The 22,466-nt window shown below is 48.7% G+C and overlaps 5 protein-coding genes across 5 annotated transcripts; 3 read left to right on the top strand and 2 right to left on the bottom strand.

The window, feature by feature from the left end:
• Positions 1-100: 100 nt before the first annotated feature.
• On the bottom strand, positions 101-896 carry PtA15_8A50 (uncharacterized protein; the record flags this gene model as incomplete). The annotated part of the gene is made up of 3 exons (XM_053171948.1): positions 101-211; positions 459-641; positions 741-896. The coding sequence occupies 3 exons, from the start codon at positions 894-896 to the stop codon at positions 101-103; spliced, it is 450 nt and encodes a 149-aa protein (XP_053022704.1).
• Positions 897-8,988: 8,092 nt separating this feature from the next.
• Positions 8,989-10,295, top strand: PtA15_8A49 (uncharacterized protein; the record flags this gene model as incomplete). Its single annotated transcript, XM_053171936.1, has 2 exons — positions 8,989-9,040; positions 9,115-10,295. 2 exons carry the CDS (start codon positions 8,989-8,991, stop codon positions 10,293-10,295), a joined length of 1,233 nt encoding a protein of 410 aa, XP_053022703.1.
• A 2,026-nt stretch (positions 10,296-12,321) lies between these two features.
• Positions 12,322-13,273, top strand: PtA15_8A48 (uncharacterized protein; the record flags this gene model as incomplete). Its single annotated transcript, XM_053171925.1, has 2 exons — positions 12,322-12,722; positions 12,955-13,273. The coding sequence occupies 2 exons, from the start codon at positions 12,322-12,324 to the stop codon at positions 13,271-13,273; spliced, it is 720 nt and encodes a 239-aa protein (XP_053022702.1).
• A 616-nt stretch (positions 13,274-13,889) lies between these two features.
• Positions 13,890-15,634, bottom strand: PtA15_8A47 (uncharacterized protein; the record flags this gene model as incomplete). The annotated part of the gene is made up of 7 exons (XM_053171914.1): positions 13,890-14,026; positions 14,118-14,300; positions 14,412-14,552; positions 14,635-14,754; positions 14,931-15,048; positions 15,136-15,254; positions 15,337-15,634. 7 exons carry the CDS (start codon positions 15,632-15,634, stop codon positions 13,890-13,892), a joined length of 1,116 nt encoding a protein of 371 aa, XP_053022701.1.
• A 331-nt stretch (positions 15,635-15,965) lies between these two features.
• On the top strand, positions 15,966-17,715 carry PtA15_8A46 (uncharacterized protein; the record flags this gene model as incomplete). The annotated part of the gene is made up of 4 exons (XM_053171903.1): positions 15,966-16,026; positions 16,170-16,740; positions 16,860-17,231; positions 17,340-17,715. 4 exons carry the CDS (start codon positions 15,966-15,968, stop codon positions 17,713-17,715), a joined length of 1,380 nt encoding a protein of 459 aa, XP_053022700.1.
• Between the last annotated feature and the right edge of the window lie 4,751 nt (positions 17,716-22,466).

Below are 22,466 nucleotides of genomic sequence, written 5' to 3'. Positions count from 1 at the left end.
CTCGACTCAATGAAATTTAATTCTTAGCAAACATTTGATTGTTATGTCTTAAGCCTTTTGACAAATTGACGCGCAACATCTATGTCGAGTACGCGGAGAACTATATACAAGAGTTTTCGCGGGATGCGGGAAACGAATCGTAAGGCGAGTCAGAAATGTAAAGGCTATTACTGTTGTCCTTCAGCATTGTCCAGCCGAGCTCGCCCAGGATCTGGTGGTTCGTCAACATGGTCAGATGCAAATGCGACCTAACAACCACACTTCAGTTCCCTTAGAGAAAGATGCAGGAAATTATGTGGGGGCCTACCAGGTGTGCACCGCTAAATGGTCCCCCCGCCAAGCAGCCTTCAGCGCCAATTTGCGTTACTTCAACACGTTCCCTCCGATATTTTTTTGGTGTTGAACATCAACATGAGCTTTGTGTGTGACAACAAGGGGAGAGGGAAAGAGAGACGGACCCAGAAGTGCGTTGCCTTGAGGTCAAAGTCATCAAGGATCTTGTACAGGGTCTGATCCACTCGCGCATTGGCCTCAGCCTGATTGTCTCCACCCCCGGATACGTCTCCGCCCGGAACCGCACAGTTGCCCGTCGCCCTCGCCCTCCCCAGTCTAGACCCGCGGATGTCGCCGTCATTGGGATACTGCCGCCGCAGAGTCAAGTCGCACTCAGTCGGCTCCCCGCTGAGCCCCGCTCCTGCCCGCTCCCCAGCTCATTTGTCAGCATCCAGCCAAGACTGCACATCGTCAGAATAACCGCCAGTCGTCAATGGTGCCCGAAAACAGTCCCGATCACCCTTTTCTTGCTGGCTCTCTCTCTCCTCTGCTGCAAAATGATAATAAAAAGATGAGGAAGGCGGTTCTGGTGACGACGGTTTGTCTTGCTTGGAATTGCACATCCTCGCTAGTTCTCTCAACTCTAACTATGTGCGACAAAAAACAAGGCAATCAGCGGGACAGGCGACAGGGCAAGACAAGATGTGGGATGGGCAATGCCCGGCATGCAGTGGATGGAGAAGAGGGACAAAGGTCATGAAGTGATTAAGATGGAAGTAACTGGGGGGATTTTCAAGTCTCCAGTTGGAGGAAGCAACTGTGGCCGGTCTGACATAAATATTTAGATGGTATAAGTTGCTGCGCGGCCCGCAGTCCCCAGTTTGCCACATTTGCAGTTGTCAGACTGCCTGCCCATGTACTTAAGGATGGTTCCAAAAAATATTTCTGGGAACTTCCATTGGTTCTGGGAACTGCTCTGCTAACCTTTTTGGTTTTGATGTCCTTTACACCAACCATTTTGGTTTCCAGAACCAATCCCACAACATTTGGGAAAAAGTTGCGAGATTGGTCCTGAAAACCAAATCTCTTAGAGGACGGTGGCCATTCTCTCACAAAATGGTTTTGGGAACAAAATTGGTAACCAAATGGGTTCCCAAACCAAATTCAGACCAATTTGGTCCCAAAAACCACTATCCAACCAATTTCGTTCTCAAGACCACCTCCAAAACTTTTAGTGCACCCATGGTGTATAGGCCTCCACTGGCGTGGACAGCTCCGCTGCTCGCTCCCGCTCCCGCCCAGAGGCCTAGTTAAGCTCGCACCTAATCACATAATCTCCAACAGCCTCAGACCTCCCAATCTACACCTGGGGAGTCCATCCACGGGGAAATCACGCGGAATCCATGAGGACTCCACGTGGTAGCCGCGCGCGAGGTCGGACCAGCGGCTGGAGGTCCAGGGAATCACGGGGTCACCACCGGGAGGATCACCCGTGGATTCCACGGCAGCTTTTGGCTCCGCATGGAATCCCCGTGGATTCCCTGTGATCCCGACGTGAAGGTCGGGCCCACGGGTCCTTCAGCCGTGGATTCACTGTGATACCCACGGGCGGGTTGAGCCCACGAGATGCTATCCTGAGCTGATGACTTGTGCACCATGCGCCTCAGCTTCCCGTGGGGACCACCAACGGTGGTCCTGTGCTCCGGGAAGGTAACCCAGGGGGGGGGGGGGGGCGGAGCAGATCAAATCCGCAGGTAAAATATTGCAGAATGTGGTACCACCAGGGTACCACATGCTGCATTGCATACAAGTGGCCATCAAAGCAAAATCATAAACATAAATATAAAAATAAAACTAATCAAAAAAACAGCAGATTCAGAAGATTTCTGCGACGACACTTTTGTCTTTGTCCTCGGGGGCCTCCTGGGCTCTGCTTGTTGACGCTATCAACGCTTAGTCTTCATTTCTCCTCCTCACCCAACTCTTGATACCTCCACACTCCAAATGTGGAGTTTGCACACCCCCCCTCAAACTCCACACCTCTAAATACAATATTGTTTGAAGAAAAAATTGAGAAAAAAACGGGGGAAATGTGAGAAATGAGGAAAATAACAAGACTGAGAGAGATAGATCAGAAGGTTTAAGGGAACAGTTTCTTCATGGAAATTGAGTGGATTGTCGCCTTGACGGGTTTGGTCATGAAATCGGCTATGTTCGAGTCGGTTGAAACCCAATTGAGGTCAATTTGATGTTCCCGGACCGCGTCGTTAACAAAGAAGAAGTTGCGTTTGAGACTCTTCATTCGGCCTTTCAATGTGTTGTCGTCCGAAATTAATACTGCCACTCTGTTGTCACATTTGATTGACATCTTAGGATTCACATCGAGTGATTTGATGATAGGTAAAAGGAAAAGAAGGAAATCGACCGATTGTCCAAGAGATATGAATTCCGCCGCACAAGTCAAGGTTGCCACCACCTTTTGTCGCCATGATCCCCAAGCAACCGGCGATCCAAAGAGTGTGATTATGAAACCGGATGTTGAACGTTGAAACTCGCCTCCCCAATTTGCATCCACCCAGGTTACCATCTCATTGCCCGTTGCCGATAATGCCAGTCTTTTAGATCGTGTTGTGTAGATGTATTGAACTAGATGGGATAGTGCAGCCCAGTGCGATTCAATTTGATTTGTGCTGAATCTCGCGAGGTAGTTTACCGCGAAGCTTAAATCAGGTCGAGTGCCTAAGGCCAAATAATTTATTGACCCAATCAGGGACTGATAGAGTGTCGCCGACACCGGTTCACCCCACGATGTCGATAGATTATCACCTGTCAGTGGAGTATGAGTTGTGATTAAATTCGGGTTCACTTCGCGTTTGTATTTGTCCACAAGTTGATCGATAAGCGTATGTTGGCTGAGGCAGATTGTGTCATCTTTGTATTCGATTCTAATACCCACAAGTTTGTCGGGTCTCGTATCCCATTTGAGTCTGAGGCTTTTGTCCATGTTCTGTTGAAGCAATTTGATGTCTTGCTCGGTGTTCCCAAAAACGATCCCGTCATCCACGTGTATCCATACAATGATGATTGATTTTCCTTTTTTGTACCTATATAAGCACTCCTCTACTTCATCACACTCAAACCCCCATCCATGTAGCAGACTCTTGAAGTGTTTCCACCAGCATCGGCTGGCTTGTTGAGTACCGTACAAGGCCTTTTTGAGTTTGAGAACCTTTCCTTCAAGGTGTGGAAATAATTCTACAGGCGGATCCACGTAGATTGTTTCCTCAATCGGACTGTGTACAAAAGCGCCGGTGATATCAAAAGAATTTATGAGCCAATTATTCCTTATTGCTAAGGTCAAGAGAATTCGGAGAGTTGAGAGTGAAGCGGTTGGAGCAAAGGTGGACCGGACGTCCTTTCCGAGACGTTGTTTGAAACCCCTTACAACAAAGCGAGCCTTCAGTTTGCTGATCGAGTTGTCCGCATTTTGTTTGATATCAAAGACAAACCGCGTTCCAATGGAATGCTTGTCCTCTTTATCCAGGATGTTGAAAGTGTCAATGTCCGTGAGCTGGTCCCATTCGGCTAAGCATGCCTTCTTCCATTTGGCGCCCGCCGGTGACCGAAGCGCACTTCTTAGTGTAGTTGGAATTTCGGCATCAGGTGTTGCCTGGAGAAGGTTGAGTTGATTGTCTTGATCCTCGCATATCTCTTTGGTGCGTTCCTTGCCCAGTGTCAGAACTCTACGGGCAATGGGATTGCTAGCTAAAGATGTGGGAGTAGGGAAAAAAACTTTTCCTTGAAAGTCCAGAAATGTGGCACACTCAGAGTTGATTATCTTCTGAGTAATCGGATTCCAGAAAAACCATCCCCGCTCATCGTCTTGATAACCTACAAGATAGCCTGTCCAGCCGCGCTGATCGAGTTTACGGCGTCTGTCTTTTGGAATGTGAATACTGGCCCTTGCACCGAATGGATAGAATGCGTCCGCGCATGGCTGTCGGCCGGACCACTGTTTGAGAGGAGTTGTCTTGCAGCGTTGATTGGGGATTCGGTTAACTAGATAACATGCACATCGGTACGCATGCCACCAGAGTTTGGACGGGAGTCCGGAGTGAGCTAGTGTGGTTCGTGCAATGTCTCCCAAAGTTCGGTTCAATCTTTCAGCCTCCCCATTCTGCTCCGGCGTGTATGGCGATGTAAAGATTAGCTGACACCCAATCAACTCAAGATAGTCCAAGAGTGGTTTTACGGTGTATTCTTTCGCATTGTCGGCGCGGATGAACTTTGGTGCCGTGTTGAAGTGTGTAACCATCTTTTTTACTAGTGCAACGATTATTTGTGGTACTTCTGATCGGGATTTCATGGGGTAGACAAAGGAGTATGTGGTGGCATGATCACGGATGGTGAGAAGAAAACAATTGCCGGAAACATCAGGGTTGAATGGACCCATGACATCTGAAACCAGTAGATCAAGACGGTTTTCGCGGGGAATAACTTCTGGTAATGATTGGCGCCGACGTTCGCTCTTAGTGTGCTTGCAGGTTTTGCAAATGAACGGCGTCCAGGATTTTAAGTCAAAGGACGGAACAAAACATTTGAGAAACTCCTTTATAATAGAGTCTGAGACATGGCCTAGTCGACAGTGCCATTTGTAAGCCGGTGAAATGAGTTTGTTGGACGACCTAGTGGCCACTGCACGGATTGTCGAAGGGAAAAAATGGAAAGAGTCTGGGGTGATTATCCAGGAACGCTGGCAGAAGGTTGCAGTGATGGAAGCAAAGTTGGAAATTAAAAGGATGTCGTGATTTGGAAGAAAGAACGGTTGAAAACCGGACTCGACTAGCTGGCCAAGGCTAAGAAGAGTGCCGGTCATTTCCGGGCTGTACAGCACCTTTGGAATCGTGAATTTGCCATCCCCATTGACCATCTTGAGGGATCCACTGTGTGTCGCCAGCATGTAACCGGTGGAGGACGCCAGATTCAGTCTCATGGGAGGCTTGATCGGATGGAGAGAAGAAAACATAGGGAAAGATCCGCTCACGTGGTGGGTCGCCCCAGAATCCAAAACCGTGCCGGCGTCAGTCGCACCATTCGCATCCGTGCCCACCGCCGAACGAACTGCCGCATTCTGATTCGGGACGGTGGGTGGGTTGTTTGGTGGTGCAGCTTGACGGGCGTAACCGGAGACGGGGCGACCAGATAGGAGGGTGTTGGGGGGCGGCAACTTGGCATCATTGCGTAGAACTGGACAGGAGGAACGCCAGTGCCCCTGCACACCGCAATATGAACATGGTTTCCCGACGAAAACTGAAGAGTCAGTGGGACCTTGATTACCCTTGCGAATGTTGTTGATGGCTGCCACAACATCGTCGACCGTGGGATTGCCAGGTGTCCCCACATTGCGCTGTTGGGGTGCTGGTTGATTTGAGGTAGGTCCTTGTTGGTTGTGTGCACGGCTTCCCGCCTGCTGTTGAGTCTGTTGTCGTGTGTTCGTCCAGGACTGGTTGAGAGGTCGTTGTTGACTAGGATAGGATCAAAAGACCGAGACAGTAGACTGTTGCGTAGAGTTGAAACGGAGACTTTCACCGTAGGCCGAGGTGATGATTGTCTGAACTTCGCGTGCAGTAACTTCTTTCTTGGCACCGATTTGAAGGGAGATGTTCTGAAAAATTTGTGAACGAGACATTGACGGGGGCACCGGGGAAACCGCTTGGAGGATAAGGCTTTGAACGTGTTCCGGGATAGTCGCCCCCACCTTCTTGAGATCCGCAAACGTGTTGAATAGTTTATTGAAGAATCCTTGGACCTGGGATGGATTGGTCGTGGGACCCGTGATACGGAACTCGAGCAACTTGTCAATGAGCTCCATTTGACGGAACCGGACAGTACCTTGAAAATGTGCTTGCAGAGCATCGAACGCTTCAGTGCCGGTTGTGAATCTATCAGTGATCGACTGAAGCTCATCGTGGATTGTGATTTGGATGAGATAGAGGATGCTGGTATTCTCCTGACCCTTGACTTTAGCGTAGTTGGCCGGATCATCAAAAAGATTCGGTATGCTGAGCGTAAGTAACAATACTCAGTTGAGACTTCTCTTCCACTTTGTGAAATTGGAGCCATCAGCCGCCAGGGGTTCAACATCCTGCTTGTATATGCCTGGTTGTTGTAAAAACTTCGTTCTTGGCGTCACCTTGGAAGCCGTTTGTGACATGGAAGCAATTGGGGATACTGGATCTACCAAGAATTCAGCGACTTTTGAAAGATTTTCCGTTGAAGACGTATCCAAGGGTGAATAAGACGGTGACGTATTTCGGGGTGCGCTTAACTTTGGTCGATACTCAGGTATAGGAATGAGAGCCGTTATTGGTAATCCAAAAGGATTTGGTACAATGCGATAGTTTATTGGAGTCGGAGCCAAAGTTGAAGTCAATTGCCCTTTGTCGATATGCCGAGTTACTGTTTTGGAGAAGACGTACGATATAGCCGATATAAACGGAGACGGAGGACGTTCGAGTTCTAAAGGATCTGCCTTTTCTTCGATTGGAGACGGAGGTAATGGAGGTAGTTTCAAAAGCGCCTTGTATGCCTTTGTCTGTTTCGGACGTTTCGCTCTTGTAGGTGGAGGTAGAGGTCCCAATAGTTCCGGTTGATCTCAACGGGTTTTTACCATAAAACAGGTCGCCTGTTGTTTGATGTCAATTGGTAGAGACTAGTCCGTTGGTAGATCATTCGACTCTTAATCTGTTGACGCTATCAATGCTTAGTCTTCATTTCTCCTCCTCACCCAACTCTTGATACCTCCACACTCCAAATGTGGAGTTTGCACACCCCACACCACAACACTGCTCAGCAATGTCACCTCCACCTCTTCCTCTGAGGGGAGGGATACCGCAACAAAGGCAAATGTGCGACCTGCGGGAGAGAATCCGGAGAGGGGCGGTTTTTTTTCAGTCAGGTCCTGGGTGGCGGTTAGAGGGGAGGGGGAGCGGGATGGACACTGACAGTCTGGAGCTCCACATTGGTGGGATGGATGGCTTTCATTGTGCTCGGGTCCAACGGGATTGAGCTGCTAGAGTAAAGAGGTGACAACGGCCTGGGCTATGAGGATCAGACAAGGAGGAGCGCTTTATCAGATAATGCAAATGGGCAAGCAGCCGTCGCCCAGAAAGAGCCTCACAATACGGGCTGATAGCCTTGGAGGTGCCGGGTGTGCCGTTGATGGTAGTCAGCGTAATCGGGGCAGACATCGTGTTCCGCGAAGACGATGTGCTGGTCAGGGTGCGGAGGGGACTGCTAGCGAGGCCTGGACGGGCGGGAGAGAAGTGCTGGTGGTGTCGTTTGAGGGTGGTGATGAGCAGCTGTCGCCATCATCATCAGCTATCAAATATGGGAGGTGGAGTTGCTGTTGGCTGCAGATGGGATGGTCGGAGCAGTGGGATCTCAGGGACCAAGTCCCCTGTTGCCCTGGGTCATCAGCATCAACAAGGCGGGACGGAGTTTTGAACCGCAGCGGCTGTCACCAAAATAGCCCTAATGCTCACCATTTGCATTGTCATGCCGTGGATTCCTTGTTAAAGGAAGCGACTAGGAATTCCCGTCAATGTTCTCGTGGGATCCACTGCAATCCCACAGGCGGCCGTGAAATCCTCGTCATTCTTGACGTGGAAATCCCAGGCGGGTGGAGACGACAGGCTTTCCCGTTGTCTCCACGCATTTTCCACGGGAGGGTGGAGAGAACGGGGGGAGCAGTGAAATCCACGTGGATTTCACAGAGCTGGTGATCCCGTTGTCTCCACAAACGCGCGGGCCAGGAAGCACCCCCGCCGTGTACACCAATGCGGTCGGCCACTCGGATTAGCTTACTCCGACCGTAATCCGAGCTAGTTAGTCCATACTAACTTAGCAACGGATGCGGATGCTCTGAGGGAGGGACTTGTGTTAAGTTCAATGCAACATGCTGCTCGTCAGACGCCGGCCCTCGTCTCTGCCTCGAAAGGCAAGAACAACGTGCCCTCGAGGAGGGGAAACATTCTCTCTTCTCGACATCGCACATCGGACATCAACAAGGGAGCTTTTCCTTCTCGATGGCCGGTCTGTAGGCTGGTCATCGGGGAGGAAAGACTCCCTTTGCGGTGGGCGATACTTGTATCGATCATCAAGAAGGGAGTCTTCCCTTCTCGATGACCGGTTTGTAGACCAACCATTGAGGAGGGAAACTTCTCTCCTTGATGGCCGGCACAGCGTTTGGCGTGCGTGGCACCCTCGCTTGAAATCGGCCCAGCGGGGCTTTGTGCCGAACCCCGCCCACTTTGCGATATGCCAAGCGGGGGTTGGGAATGTGCCAGGCGGGCTTGAGGATCGGCCAAGCGGGCTTCAGGGTCGGCCACGCGCGCTTGGCCTTTTTTCGGCCGAACTTTGGTGAGTGCCCAGACGGGCTTGCAACACCATATTGAAGTCGATGCCGACTGCCGAGCGTATCAGAGCTTACTACTGACGTGTTCCTTGTCGTCAGGTGAGCAATCCACTAGATTGGACCCGAACCGATACAACTAATTAGCTTACCAGTGACCTGTTTCTTGTTGTCAGATTTTCACTGCCCCAGACTACACACCCCCGGTCCCATCGGACGGCTTTAGTTACTTTCAAGTCAAGGAGGACCTCACAATCAGACTGTGTCAGACGACTAGACGCACAACCAAGAAACTTAAGAAAATGGCGAAAGAAGACTCAGCCCACAACTCCGAGCGACTGGAATCCGAAAAAGGTATGTGGATCTTTGAGTTCTCTAGTCCGAAAGCCATCATGTGTATTCATAACAGATCTCTCTTGGGTCTGTAGCTTTGATCGCCAAGAGGTTTAAGGAGTTGCATTACCTTGCTATGCTTGATCCTTCTGAACATCACCTAGGCAGTTCAGGCAGGCCTTCCTCTCTGTCCACCGCATTGATACCCGAAAACGTCGACTCGACGGCAGCTTCACTGCACCGACTCCACTCAAGTATTCTCCCGGAGCTCCGCAAGCTAGTTACCGAGCTACGCACGCTGATTACAACTCCTTTCGAGTTATGGAAGCGGCCTTGTGACGTCCAGAAAGAACCCGGCGAACTAGTCGAACTCATCTCCAAGTCTCTATCAGAACTGGAGCTACTTTTCGATCAATTCCTCGATGTGATGAAGATACTCCGTCCGGGCCAATACCTCCACATGAGCAACCGTAGAGCTCGGGATGTTTACGAATACTCATTCGACTGGTTGACCAGTTATTTTGGCGACTTCTGTTGGGACTCGTGTGAACTTATAACAACGTCAACGGAAGAAACCGACTGGGACTCGGACTCAGACTCCGACTCCGAGAACTGTACTCGTGCTCCATATGCGAAAAAACAGGTTGATCAACATGCAAAAGATATGCTCTATGCGATTGATCGGACCCTCGAGTTGATAGAAGGAAGTAAATCCGACATCGTTGCAGATCACTGGTCTTTCCCCAACTCTTCCATCAATCAAAAACCCAAAGAGCTCTTCAACCTCATCAACCGGACCAACACCTCCTGGTGGGAGGTGCCCCTCAGTCAACCCGTCCGCAATGTAGCTAAATGGTTTGCACCCATCATCAAGCTCTTGAGTATTTTTTTTGCGAAGTTATCAGCACGTCGAACGGGCGAAAACCGACACCAGTTATTTACCAAAATGCGCTTCGATGAACTGGATATAATAGGAGGATTAGCTTGGCATGTCGATACCGAACTTGAAAATGTATTGAATATATTGAAACAAGGCGATACGGATGGTCTATCCACCACTGGAAAATTGCTCACTCAAACCCTTAGAACGCTCGTTTCCCACTTCAACGATCGATTGCGCCTCATCAAATCCCACTTCGTTCCAATCATTCCAGACACCAATAACCCTTCAACAAGTCAAGCTGACTGGCAGCGTTGGTTTGCTCTTTGGAACTCTGGGTTTACTTTAGTCATCAGGAATGTCAAGAAAAAAACGAGGCGGTTGATGAGGACTTAATCTCATCAGTTACAAACCTTATGCTTTTTTGGAACATTAATGTGATCTACTCTCACCAAGCACATATTTACTGTTCCACAAGTTACTTTTTACCAATTCTGATCTCCCCAAGACCCTGCGAGCCCCAAGCTCCTCTCGATTGGCCAGTACTGGCCAGCCATCGAGCGTAGTACACACCGGCCATCGAGGGTATCACACTCCCCTCAATGGCCGCTCCGTTCTGGTCATCGAGGCTCATCAACCATTATCTCTTGATGGCCGGTACATCTGGCCATCAAGAGGAGTGCGAACTGCGTATTCTCGAATGCACTGACAGGTCATCGAGGGGAGTATGCAGCCCCTCAATACCGGCTAGCAGCACCCGACCCGGAATCAAAAAATCATCAAATTCCGCCGACCGCGACTCGCCGCTGGTTTACCGCCAACCGGGATAAAAAAAATTGCCCCACCCACCCGCCCAGTCAGGCGCCCCGCCCGCCTCCAGGCTCAAACCTTCCTGTTAGTTCTCACAGAAGAGTTGCACCACGCCACCTAAGAAGGTGGCGTGGAGGCATCCCTCCACTCCTCTTATTTTCCAACCCGTGCCGGGTCACCTTCCACGGAGGACCAAAGAAGGCAGGGGGAAGGAAAAAGAGGAGGGAATTCTTTTGCCCTTATGCCAAACTTATGACGCCTTGGCGAGTTAGTAACTCCCGGGCCACCCTAGGCATTCGGAACGTGAAATTCACTTCTACATTGCTGAACGAGTAAAACAGGAGTGGGCCAGAGAAATGCATTGTGGTCTTCACATACATAAGATGTTTTGATGACCAACCATCTCTTTGGAAATGCCCTGATTCCTGCGTCCAAATAAAATCATTTCCAAACATCAATACATACATTTCTCAAAAGCCAACAATTGCTTCATGGCATATTGTACCCGATATAATCGGGCGATCAGTTACCAATGTTTCTTAATTCCACAAAGATAAATGAAGTCTTGTGATTGTACATGATCATCACTCGTGCATCTCGTATCCCAAAGGTTTCAAGCCATTCTCTTCAAACAATCAACATTTTCGACACCATCCAGCTTTGTATTACAAATTCTAGGCCATACATAAATGTCACATCACCACCAAAGAGCAATAAAGGTCATATGTCTGAAAGATAATCTCACATTGACATTTTGTAGGTGGGGTGATGGGCAAGGAATGGTCGAAAAACAATAATGAAAGTGTGGGGGTGTTTGCTCTTTGGACAGTTTTTTAAAGAGCATACACCTTTTGATATTTACATATCGTCATGGGGCAGCGCAGGATTAAAGTTCTGGGACGATATTTTAAATAAATAGAAGCTTTCGAGAGTCTTTTCCGCTTGACAGAAACGCGTCCAAGCAAGAAAGCAGGCCAGGTTGAATCAACGATGAACTTTGCACTTGCCGGGGCTCGATGATCAGAGGTTGAGGAAGACGAGGGTGGAAAGTGGAGATAGCATAAAAAGCAATTTTTATGGAAGCTCACCGCGGACAAATAGACGCCAATAACTAGCAGCCAAAAGCATCTGTACTATGAGTGATCCAAACCGCCAGACTGAAAACTGCCTCAGAATACCCTGGGCCCTACGTGATGCTGTACATCAACAGTCTCGCCAGTTTGGTTCATCAGCTCATCGTGGTCATCTTGAGCCTCAAGTCTGGACTGTTGGTCCATCCTTCCTTTGTGTTGTTTGGTTTCCTTCAAATTGACGGCTTTCTGTGATCTCTCGTACGCCCTGAATCCACGACATATATCTACAATTTCACAAAGCATTCTATAAATAAAGCATCTGAAACATCTCCCCTTTCGACTGGTCTATATGAATCATTCTATCCAAGTATAAATCGACCACCCTAGGCAAAACTACGAACAATAGGCTTTTCTCTCTTGTGAATTACATCTCATTTTTGCGACCCTTGAAGCATCACGTGCCAAGATTTCTAAAGTCCATACACCGCCACGCCAGTCTCCTCCCACAAGCCTTTTACTATCTATTTTTTCTTTTGAAAATGGCTGGTCGAGCAGGTGAGACGAATGGGAACGAAAATTTCATCAATTCCATATTTCCCGACTTGGATAGTCGCCACTCGGGAGGAAGTCCAACAGCGGTACCGAACTATAGTCCATGGAACGCTACCAAGAAACCATGGAACGATACCAAAAAATCATTCGACAACAACATGGACACATTGGGAGACATGATGGGGGGACTAAAGAGGCTTGGGGGCGTCAATGGCCCTCTATCCATGAATGAAGAACCACCAGAAGATACCTTCAGGACGTTGAAGTTGAGTCTAGAGGATCTTTATAAAGGTACTGTCAAAGGCTTCGAGTTCACGCGCAGACTCAGAGACGGCCAGATCAAAAAAGAAACCCGGGAGGTCACTGTTCAACCCGGTTGGAAAGACGGGTAAGGCTACTTGTCTAGCCGTATATTTGATTTTGAAAACTGGTGACAAATACTCGTGATGATCTGATATGATCCCCCCCTCCCCCCAAAAAAAAACAAGGACGAGGATCCGATTTGACGGCTTGGGCCATGAAGATAAAAATGGAAGAGCGGGAGCATTGGTGCTTGTAGTGACCCAGCTGCCGAATACGAAGTTCAAAAGAGAAGGGGACGATTTGATATACACTCATAGGATCCCACTGGCGGAGGCACTAGCGGGTCCAGATCTGGGGTACGATCTCAATCGGGGTCTGAAACACATCGACGGCCGAAACGTCCTGTTCAAGTTGCCCTTCATCGGCGCTTCCGGCGGGAATCCCATCCAGCCTGGCTTCGAGATTCGAATCCCTAACCAAGGCATGCCTATCAGAAAATCCGGCGGAAAATCCAGAGGAGATCTCAGAGTCCGAATCGATGTCGTCTTTCCTGCCTGGTTGAATGCTAGTCAAATTCTAGCCGCCCGACAGCTTAAGGAATGTATGTCATCAATTGTTCCTGCCTTTGACATCTGATGTGATAATACCACTGCTGATGAACCCCGGAAAATCTTCAATCAATGAAAGGAATATAAATTCAAATGCAATCGACGAAGGAGAGAACATTAATCAATCCAGTCCAGCAGAAAACGACCAATCAATTTATAATCTCAGAGAAACGCTGGACTCCAACACTCAAAAGAAACAAAATAATGTAACCCAACCGCGCGCAAGACGTTGCATATTCCTATCTGTCGGCAATTCAGCTCATTTTCACTATCACCAAACAACACTTCGGATATCAAGACGCTTTGATTCTGAAGGATATCGACACATATTGTATTTCACTTTCCATTTTCCCGGTTTCAATTTCTTCTTGTAGTACAATCTATACTTGTCCACACTGGATGCAATACTTCAACTTGTGCGAATCAGTAGGAACCACACTACACGTGTAAATGTGTGATTGTAATCAAAAGCTTGCGGATTGGGGTTTGAATGAGAGGACTTATGAGCGCACGCGAGTCAGAAACTGAATTATTGAAAATCGGTCGGGTATATGTACTGTTGTCACACTAGTGGGGAAAAATCCGAGGAATTCAAGTGAATACATGCGAGCAAATGCGAGAGGAAGTAATGGAAGGGAATCAATCTACTGGTCAGCTCCACAAGTGTGGACCTTAGCCTCAGATGATCCAACTTTGTTATTACTAGCGTTCAAACCGTCAATCAAAGCGCATGTCTGGCAGAGTAACTGACTAGCCAAGGAGCCACATCTCAGACAAGATTCTACACATGAGATCAAAAACCCGAGACTGTCAGCCCAGCGGAAAAACATTTCAAACCGTTTTGAACAAGATAAAGAAGAAGAAACGATTACGTTGGGTGGGACGTTTGACGTTGCTCTTAACGGCACTCGCCATCGATTCTCCGCTGTAGATTATATCTAGGATCGCAGACGGACGCAGACGTTCCAAGTCTTTGACTAACGCTCTGGCGTGTCCCCGATAGGCTTCAGGCGAATATGTACATTCAGTCGAAAAGTAATCTAACTTCTTGAAATCTGTTACCAGATGTGGTTTTTGGGAGGTTTAAAACGATCCATGATTAATATTTGATTCTTACTGATAGAAAACAAAAGTGATTTGGAGGAGTTAATGGGGTGCTAACTTACAAGCATACATCACGATTTCTTTCTCGTATGCGTATTTGAATGGTTTGCTCCGCTTTACGGGAATGCCGGAAGAGCCCTTGGTGGTGCCCCCAGTAGTGATTTCAGTGCATCTTTCCAATCGAGCGATATCACCACGCAATACTATCCACCCTCAAAAAAATACCAAAAGATGGTCAGCGAGGTAAAAACGTTTGTACAAAAGAATTCAATGATTAAGACTGACCATTCATAAGGACTGTCTCAGCCACATCATCTGCATTATGGCCGGTCACAATGTGGTCGACTTTCAATAGGTCGGCCCCTTTATCCAAGGCCTGGCGCCTGAACACCCCGCAGAAAGTACCTGCAAGACACTCGCAAGATACCCGGTGTGAAAAAATTGATCGACTTCATGAACCAATTTTTGTCAGGCCGAAATCTGATTCAGGCGACATCCTCCACTTCGGGAGAGAGCCCTGGATTCTGGGGAGCTGAACGGGTAGAGAGATGCATATTCATGCCAGGAGTACGGAAACTTACAGTTACTCTTTCTTCCCACGTTTTCCACCACTTTATCCATCGTCCAGCCCTGATATAGCTCATCGTACGACAGTACTTTCAATGGGAGTGAATATTGGCTCGAATTCCGCTTGACCGTCTGTGCGCATATCAAAATACGTCCCCGTTGTCAACAATAAACTTCAAGCAATTTGGGCAATGTAGTAGCGTGATGGGCCGGACCAACCTCCAAAGAGTCGTCTCGATAGCCTGTGATACCCTCGTCGATTGAAAGCAGGTAGAGATCCAAGCCGTAGTTGTAACGTTCATTAAGAGTCGTCATCACATGAGCCAAGACGGTCGAATCTTCAGGAATTATTTGATTGGTGTTAGCTATGACCGACTGATGAGGATTTGGTGACCGGTAGTGCATGGGTTGTGTATGTACCTTTTCCACCACTAGCGGCGATGGCGACCTTCTCTCCTTCTTTAAACATCATCCCACCCCTGTGCGCGGACTCGTCGGTTTCCTGGGAGCCGTCTGGTGTTTTTTTCTTCTCTTCAGACCGACGCTTCTCCTGATTTCCTAGCCCTAAGATCGTGTGATGGATTTCGGTCTCGAAGATCAGATAGAAGCATTCTCGACAGATCGCCTGGCCGGTCTTGGGTCGTTTGAGGATCGCTCTTCTGGGTACCTGGGGGCCGGTCCCAGATGACAAAGTCGAGCAGAGTACGCATGGTGCCATTGTATCGGGATGCTGGTTTGTGCGTGCTTTCTACCGTCGGCAGGGGCTCACCTCAACTTCTCAAGGCTCAGAGGCTGTTAAGTATGCGCAGCCGTGTCCGCAGTCCAAGTGCGAAGCCAGTCAGCCTGACCACCCTGACTTTGCCGGAAGGGGCATACCCCTAAAATTGTGAGCCCCTATCCTTGCTCTTTGTAGTTGATTAAATCCCGTGCGAGTCCAGCCCAATCGCACATTCATCGTCCTTATGACCTCTTGACAGGGCTTTGAGTGTTATTGCAAGAATTTCGAGGATTCAGACTTATCTGCCCAAGTATCAGTTGTCCCATAGACCATGCGGCGGCACGAGGATGAAGACCCCAAGTTCGCACCAAGGCCGATAGTTTTGATCACGGGTCTGTACGCTTCTTGTATCTCTGTTGTCTCTTTTCTTTCTCCGTCTTTGAAATGATTTTCTGTCATTTTCAGCACGCTGTTCAAAAATTAGCCTACTCGAACTTCAGCTGATTTTCTCAATGCCACTTTGCCTAAACGGTAGGAGGGACCGGTGCGGTGGGACTCGGGATATGCTTGAGGTTTTTATACCAGTTATCTCAGCCGTTTCAGCTGGACCTATCATCACCATATCATCTCCAATCTGAGCAGGAGAGGAGGGAAGAGATCGAGCGAGAGAAGGACGAGTTGGAGGGGGATTACCAGTCGATATATGCGACTCCGAACGGTTTGACCTTACTCGTGGGATGTCGAAGTGAAATCAAGTTTCGGGCGACGCAGATCGAACTCGAGAAGGGCCTCCGGAATTTGATCGAGGCCGAGGGAAAGCACGAGCAGGATGCGCTCATGTTCAGCTACATCGACCGCCAGTCCGGACAAGTCGAGACGATGAGCTTCTACGAGTATCGATCTCGTTGGCTGGATCAGTTGACTATCGAGTGGATACCCATGGACCTCTACCGTGCCCAGTCGGTCGTCGATGCCGTCAAACTGGTCAACGAACGATACGGCTATCTCACTCATCTCTTGCTGAACGCTGGTGGTGGGCCGTTCGTAGGGATCGACTGGATCGGGCTTGTCAAAGCGTTCCTCCGTAACTTTTTGAATGCACTCACGTAGGTCATTGGGGATCCCTCTTGTTTGATTGGTTGAGAGGTAAAGATCCACCGAAGATTTGGCACTAAATCCACATCCACCCGGACTGTTGATCGAGGGGTGAACAAAATCAAAATAGATATCCAGATTACTTGATTCAAGCAACAGAAGTGACAGAGACGGTCGACGGAATTCCAGAAACCTGGCAATTGAATGTGTTTAGTCATTACTTACTGGCGCGGGAATCACTGCCATTGTTGGCCAAAGGGTCGAAGCGATCATCGAGTCGGACAAGAATTATCTGGACAGGTTCACTGGACGGCCAGCCAGCCTTCTTCGACAGAAAAGATCTCGAATGCTTCCATTCGACTGCCCATGCTTACCAAAGTACCAAGTATCAATCCGAACTCGTCGGCCAAGCTTTCCAAGACATCATCGCCAAGCACGGCCTCGATTCTTCCGTCGTCAGTCTTGTCGCCCACCCCGGCGTCGTCGCGGGGAACATGTTCTTGTTCGTCCTTCCTAAAATAACTGAAACAGCCAATCAAAATCTTAACCTTGAATTATGGTCTTGGTCTCAATCCCCCAACGTCCCTCGATAAAAACCAATCCAAAAAAGACCAATCATAGGAAGATTGATGGACACTATGATGAGATGGGTCTTTTACTTTGCCCGTCTAGTGCTAGGCTCGCCGCATCATTTGATCGACGCCTACCTGGCCGCACTCGTATGGACCAAACTATGTCTCACAGCTGATCACATCACCAGCGCACGATCGGAAGGTAACCGGGATGGAGGTAGGGCAGACGCGGGTCGGAGCAGTCGGCATCTTCGGTTCGGCGCCGAATGTAACCGTTGGGGACGGCCTTACGTTGTGCAGGAGGATTGCGGCATCGTAGAAGATCTGGCCGATCAGCGCCTCATCGACCAACGCTTGGTTATTGATCATTGTGATCGCAAAGCTAACGCCTTAATGCGTCTTTGGGCCTCCTAGTGAAGCTAGTTGTATCCACAGGGTTAATGTTGAGGTGGACCAGGTTTGGGGAGCTGAAAATCACAAACGCAAGTCTTGTGACAGTTGGCTGAGCACAAAGATAAAATGGTTTTGATTCAGTGAGGAAGGATATGTGGATGTGAAACAGCCTCAACTTATACAAGCTATGCTTTGATAATAGCATACAGACTAGACCATAGGCAGCCACAATATCCAACAGTTAATCTCATAAGTCAACTAATTCTCAGGCCCTTCAGGTTTGCTCATTTCTATGAAAAATTCCTTCTCAGAAGTTGTATCTATATTGCTTGTCAGGAAAAGTATATCAACTCCAGAAACAACTTCAAGATCTGTCCAGCCTATTCATACCATTTGGTGAAAAGGTCAACTTTCCAGGAGATAGATGGAAACTTAGAGCATCTCCACTGCGGGCCCTAAAATTGGGGAGGCAAAACTTGCAAATGCAGCCTTGGCTATTGCCAGCCGTTGGCTAGTCCAGACAGCGCCAACACTGACCCAACATGTGCCACAGAAGACACGGGCGCGCACAAATATACTAGGATTCAAAAATGTTGTGGTGGTTTATATAGGCAAGTGGCGTAGAATGTCCGCTCACCGCAGCACAAGCAGAAATGCAGTGGGGCGGCTGAGCAAATGCTCAGTTTACATATCCAAACAAGACAAAAAGCAGGTGTGCTTATCCGTCCCATATGTAGACTGAGGGAAACCTTGAATGTACCACTTACAAAAGCATGTGGAAAGTTGGTGAATGGGGCAAGCTGCGGGACCAGGGAATTGACATGGGTGCATGGGAACCGGGGTTCAAGCCACAATTTGGATGTGCGGAATTAGCGGATTGGTTAGAGTAGGACTTTGGCGGGCCTTTTGGGCAGACTGAATATTGCGGACCGGCACCAGGTGAACTGGGGCAGCGGATGCAGGCAACGTTGGGGCAGAAGCGCTAGGTAGAGACTGGGGTTGGAGGCTAGTCAGAGGGTGCGGGAGAACTCCCCTTGGAGTGGTACTAGGCTGGGAAATGATGCATGTAGAGTTTTGGCGAGTGCGGGAAAGGAAGGACACGGGCAACACTGGCTGAGAGCGGAGTTATGCGGGTGGAGGGAGTGGAGGAATAGGGACTTTGGGGCGGCTTTTCTCTCACTCATCTCATTTTCTATCTATCATTCTACTTACTACATACTTTGCAGTATTATTGTAGTTACTGCTATACTTTTGACTAGAGATGGCCTCTCGCACCCGGGTACCCACCGCGGGTGCGGGCACCCGCCTGAAATTTTGCAAAATCTCAACACCCGCACCCGCACCCGGCACCCGCCGGCGTGTGCTTGGCGGGTATACCGGGTACCTGCTGGCGGGTGCCGGGTGCAGGGGCGGGTACCCGCTCTGATATACTCACTGCCGGTGAGGAATCCCTCCCGGTCAGCAATAAATACACTTGCTGACCAGGAGGGATTACCACAGTCAGCAAGCTCATCGCGATGGCCGGGAGGGAGTCCTCCCAGCCATCAAGCCATCAATTATATCAATGACTGGGAGGGAGTCCTTCCAGCCATTGAGCCATTGATTATATTGATGACTGGGAGGGAGTCCTCCCAGCCATCAATTATATTAATGATGACCGGGAGGGAGGACTTCCTCCCGATCATTGCAGCAAGTATATTGATGACCGGGAGGAAGTCCTCCCAGCCATCAATTACATTGATGACCGGGAGGAAGTCCTCCCAGCCATCAATTACATCGATGACCGGGAGGAAGTCCTCCCAGCCATCGATTATATCAATGACCGGGAGGAAGTCTTCCCAGCCATTGATTATATCAATGACCGGGAGGATTCCCTCCCGGTCATCAATATACTCGCTGACCCGGGGATTCCTCCCGGAGTCCCGGGGCTATAGTACCTCCTTGACCGGAGGGATCCCTCCAGTCGAAGAGGTGTACAAGCTTTTTTGACCGGAGGGATCCCTCCAGTTGAAGAAACCGGAGGGACTCCTTGACCGGAGGGATCCCTCCAGTCAAAGAAACCGGAGGGACTCCTTGACCGGAGGGACTCTCTGGTTGAGGAGTCCCTCCGGTTGAGGAGGTGTACACACCTCTGGGCGGAGGGATTGCTCCGGTTGAGGAGAGATCCCTCCGATCCATCTGGCCCACCAAGATGGGCGGGTACCCGGATGGGTACCCGTTTTTTTCCTGCCCAAAAACTGAACATCCGCACCCGCACCCGGCACCCGCCGGCGGGTGCTGAGCGGGTGTTCTGGTGTGGTGTTCTGTGCCTGTTGCAATGCCAAAAGGACATATGCAAAGGTATTGGGATAGTACAGTTACATACAGGTGGAACCCATTGCAAGAGGAGGAGATAATCTTACACAACAGTTACAACATTTACATACATACACCCTTTGGTCACCGGGCGGATTGGACAGAAGAATACACGACGTGGATACATGGACGAGGGAGGAGGAAGGAAGGAGGACCAGAAAGAGGCTTTGACCCCCAAATCGTGGAAAGGAGGAGTATTCTAGTTGGGTGCAGCGTGCATGGAAGGTGGCTTGGTTACATAGCAACATATTCTGAAGGATATGGAAGGTGGCTTGGGTACATAGCAACGCATGACATCAGGCAGCGCAATATATGCAGGCAGATAAGGTGTACAAATAGTGTCACTGCAGCATAATTCCCTCATTGTTTGGGTGGCTGTGCAGTACAGGTGTACATATGCTGTGCAACTGAGATCCCCTGCAGCTAAATTCCCTCAAACACATTCCCCTGGAGCTAAAATCCCTCACTCTTCAATATAAAAGGAGCTCTTCTCCCCCCCATAATTTCTCTTTTTCACCATCAGCCTACAGAGGTTTGGTCACAGTAGTAGTTTAGTAGTAGTAGTTAGCAGTAGTAGTATTGAGTAGCGTAGAGTCAGTCAGTCAGTAGAGTGTTAGTGCAGTAGTAGAACCAACAATCAACAACCAAACAACCAACCAAACAACCAACCAACCAACAACCAACCAACCAACAACCAACCAACCAACCAACAACCCATTCTCCTTATTAGCATATTAGTAGTAGTAGTAGTAGTAGAAGTAGTAGTACAAATTATAACATCAACAACAGTAGAGGAACTTCACCATAACAAACCACGTTATCCTTAGTTATAACCGGTCTAAAAACACATTGAATTAGATATTTAGGTCTGATAGAGATTACTATATAAAAGTAAGAGCTATCTTGGAATCTGCCACATTTTCTTAAATATTGATTACAAGACTCTTGGTTTTTTGCATAGTACTATTAGAGGGGCAGGTCTTTCAAACCACCCGTAGATTGTAATAGCCTTTCAACCTATTCATACAATTTATTTCCCCCTCAAAGGAACTTCGATTACCCATCCATCCCTGGAGTCCTACACCGGGTACCTGCTGGCGGGTGCCGGGTACCCGCAAACAGGTACCCAAGTGCCATCTCTACTTTTGACTATTGTGTATTGCTATATTGCAGGAGTTTTTAACACCCAAATTCTTACTTGCTTGCAGAGTTTACTGTGCAGAAGCGGAGCATTTGGACCTGAAGCAGACTAGGCGAATCATATCAGGCCCATTGTGGGGCACTGAATAGATACATGAATTGCGGAAAACCAGTGCGGTAACCATTCAAACCCGGAGTTATCTAGAAAAGAGGCAGAGTGCCTTAAATTATCAGGTGACACACTTTTATTTCAAAAACATGTGAATCCCTGTTATGAGTTGTCAGACTTGGCTGGGGGTTTTCCCTGGTTGTTGCGCTTGAGTGAGCACAATCCATGTGAAGATGCCACACGTGGATTGTTCTCAAGCAGGAATACCATCACTGCCAGCATAATTGGCTGGGTTGAGGTTATCCCAGTTAAACTGGGATGAAATCAACCAATTTAAACTTGGTTGATCTCAACTGATGAAATATCAATCCAAGGTACCCCCCTTGGTTTTACATTTCATTGGATGAGATCAACCCTTTTTGAATTGGTTGAGTGCATCCCAGTCAAACTGGGATGACTTCATCCCAGCCAAATATGCTGGCAGTGCATGAGGGCGCAGAATAAATGAATGCCTGGCCTCCTAGGCTATAGAAGACCCAGAGCCTCTACGCAATTGAAGGTTCCTCAGATCATTATTTATTTTACAAAGCCCTTCATCCTTGTTTGATACAAAACAACTGGGGCTTTATACTATCCAAACAACAGTTTCCATGCCTTCCTTATACAGACTTCTCTCTCCACTCCACCTTTTCTTCTTCCAGCCCATACTTATTTTCTCTCCACTCTCTTCCCTTCCAGGTAAGCTAGAGTTCCTCTCATAAAAACCTTCTTAGGTTCAGGTACGGCTAAGCTCTACCAGCCCCTCCATAGGAGGCGTGGCTTTCTCCTCCTGCTCCATGGTTGAGTCAAGGGTGTTTTCCTCTTTAGGAACTCACAAACTGACCTTTTCCATTCAGTGCGTCGCCACTTTAGAGGCACACCCTGACAGCTACCAACTTTGCCTCCCTGAGCTGCTGTGCCATCCGGCAGGGGGAGCTACTGTGAGGAGGAAAACAAACTAGATGTCACTAGTGTCAATGTCTGTGCCGGTGGGACACTAAGTGTCATGTTGCATGTTCAGATCCAACTTGTGTTCCAAAAGCATAATCTTACTGGGTTTTCCCCATAGCTACATTCTGGGACAGACTTCTGACAAGGGTGTAACAGCTATGCTACAAAAAGCATAGCG

The sequence above is a fragment of the Puccinia triticina genome, chromosome 8A (assembly GCF_026914185.1).
Source record: "Puccinia triticina chromosome 8A, complete sequence".
Classification (NCBI taxonomy): Eukaryota; Fungi; Basidiomycota; class Pucciniomycetes; order Pucciniales; family Pucciniaceae; genus Puccinia; species Puccinia triticina.
This window is presented reverse-complemented; position numbering and strand designations above follow the sequence as displayed.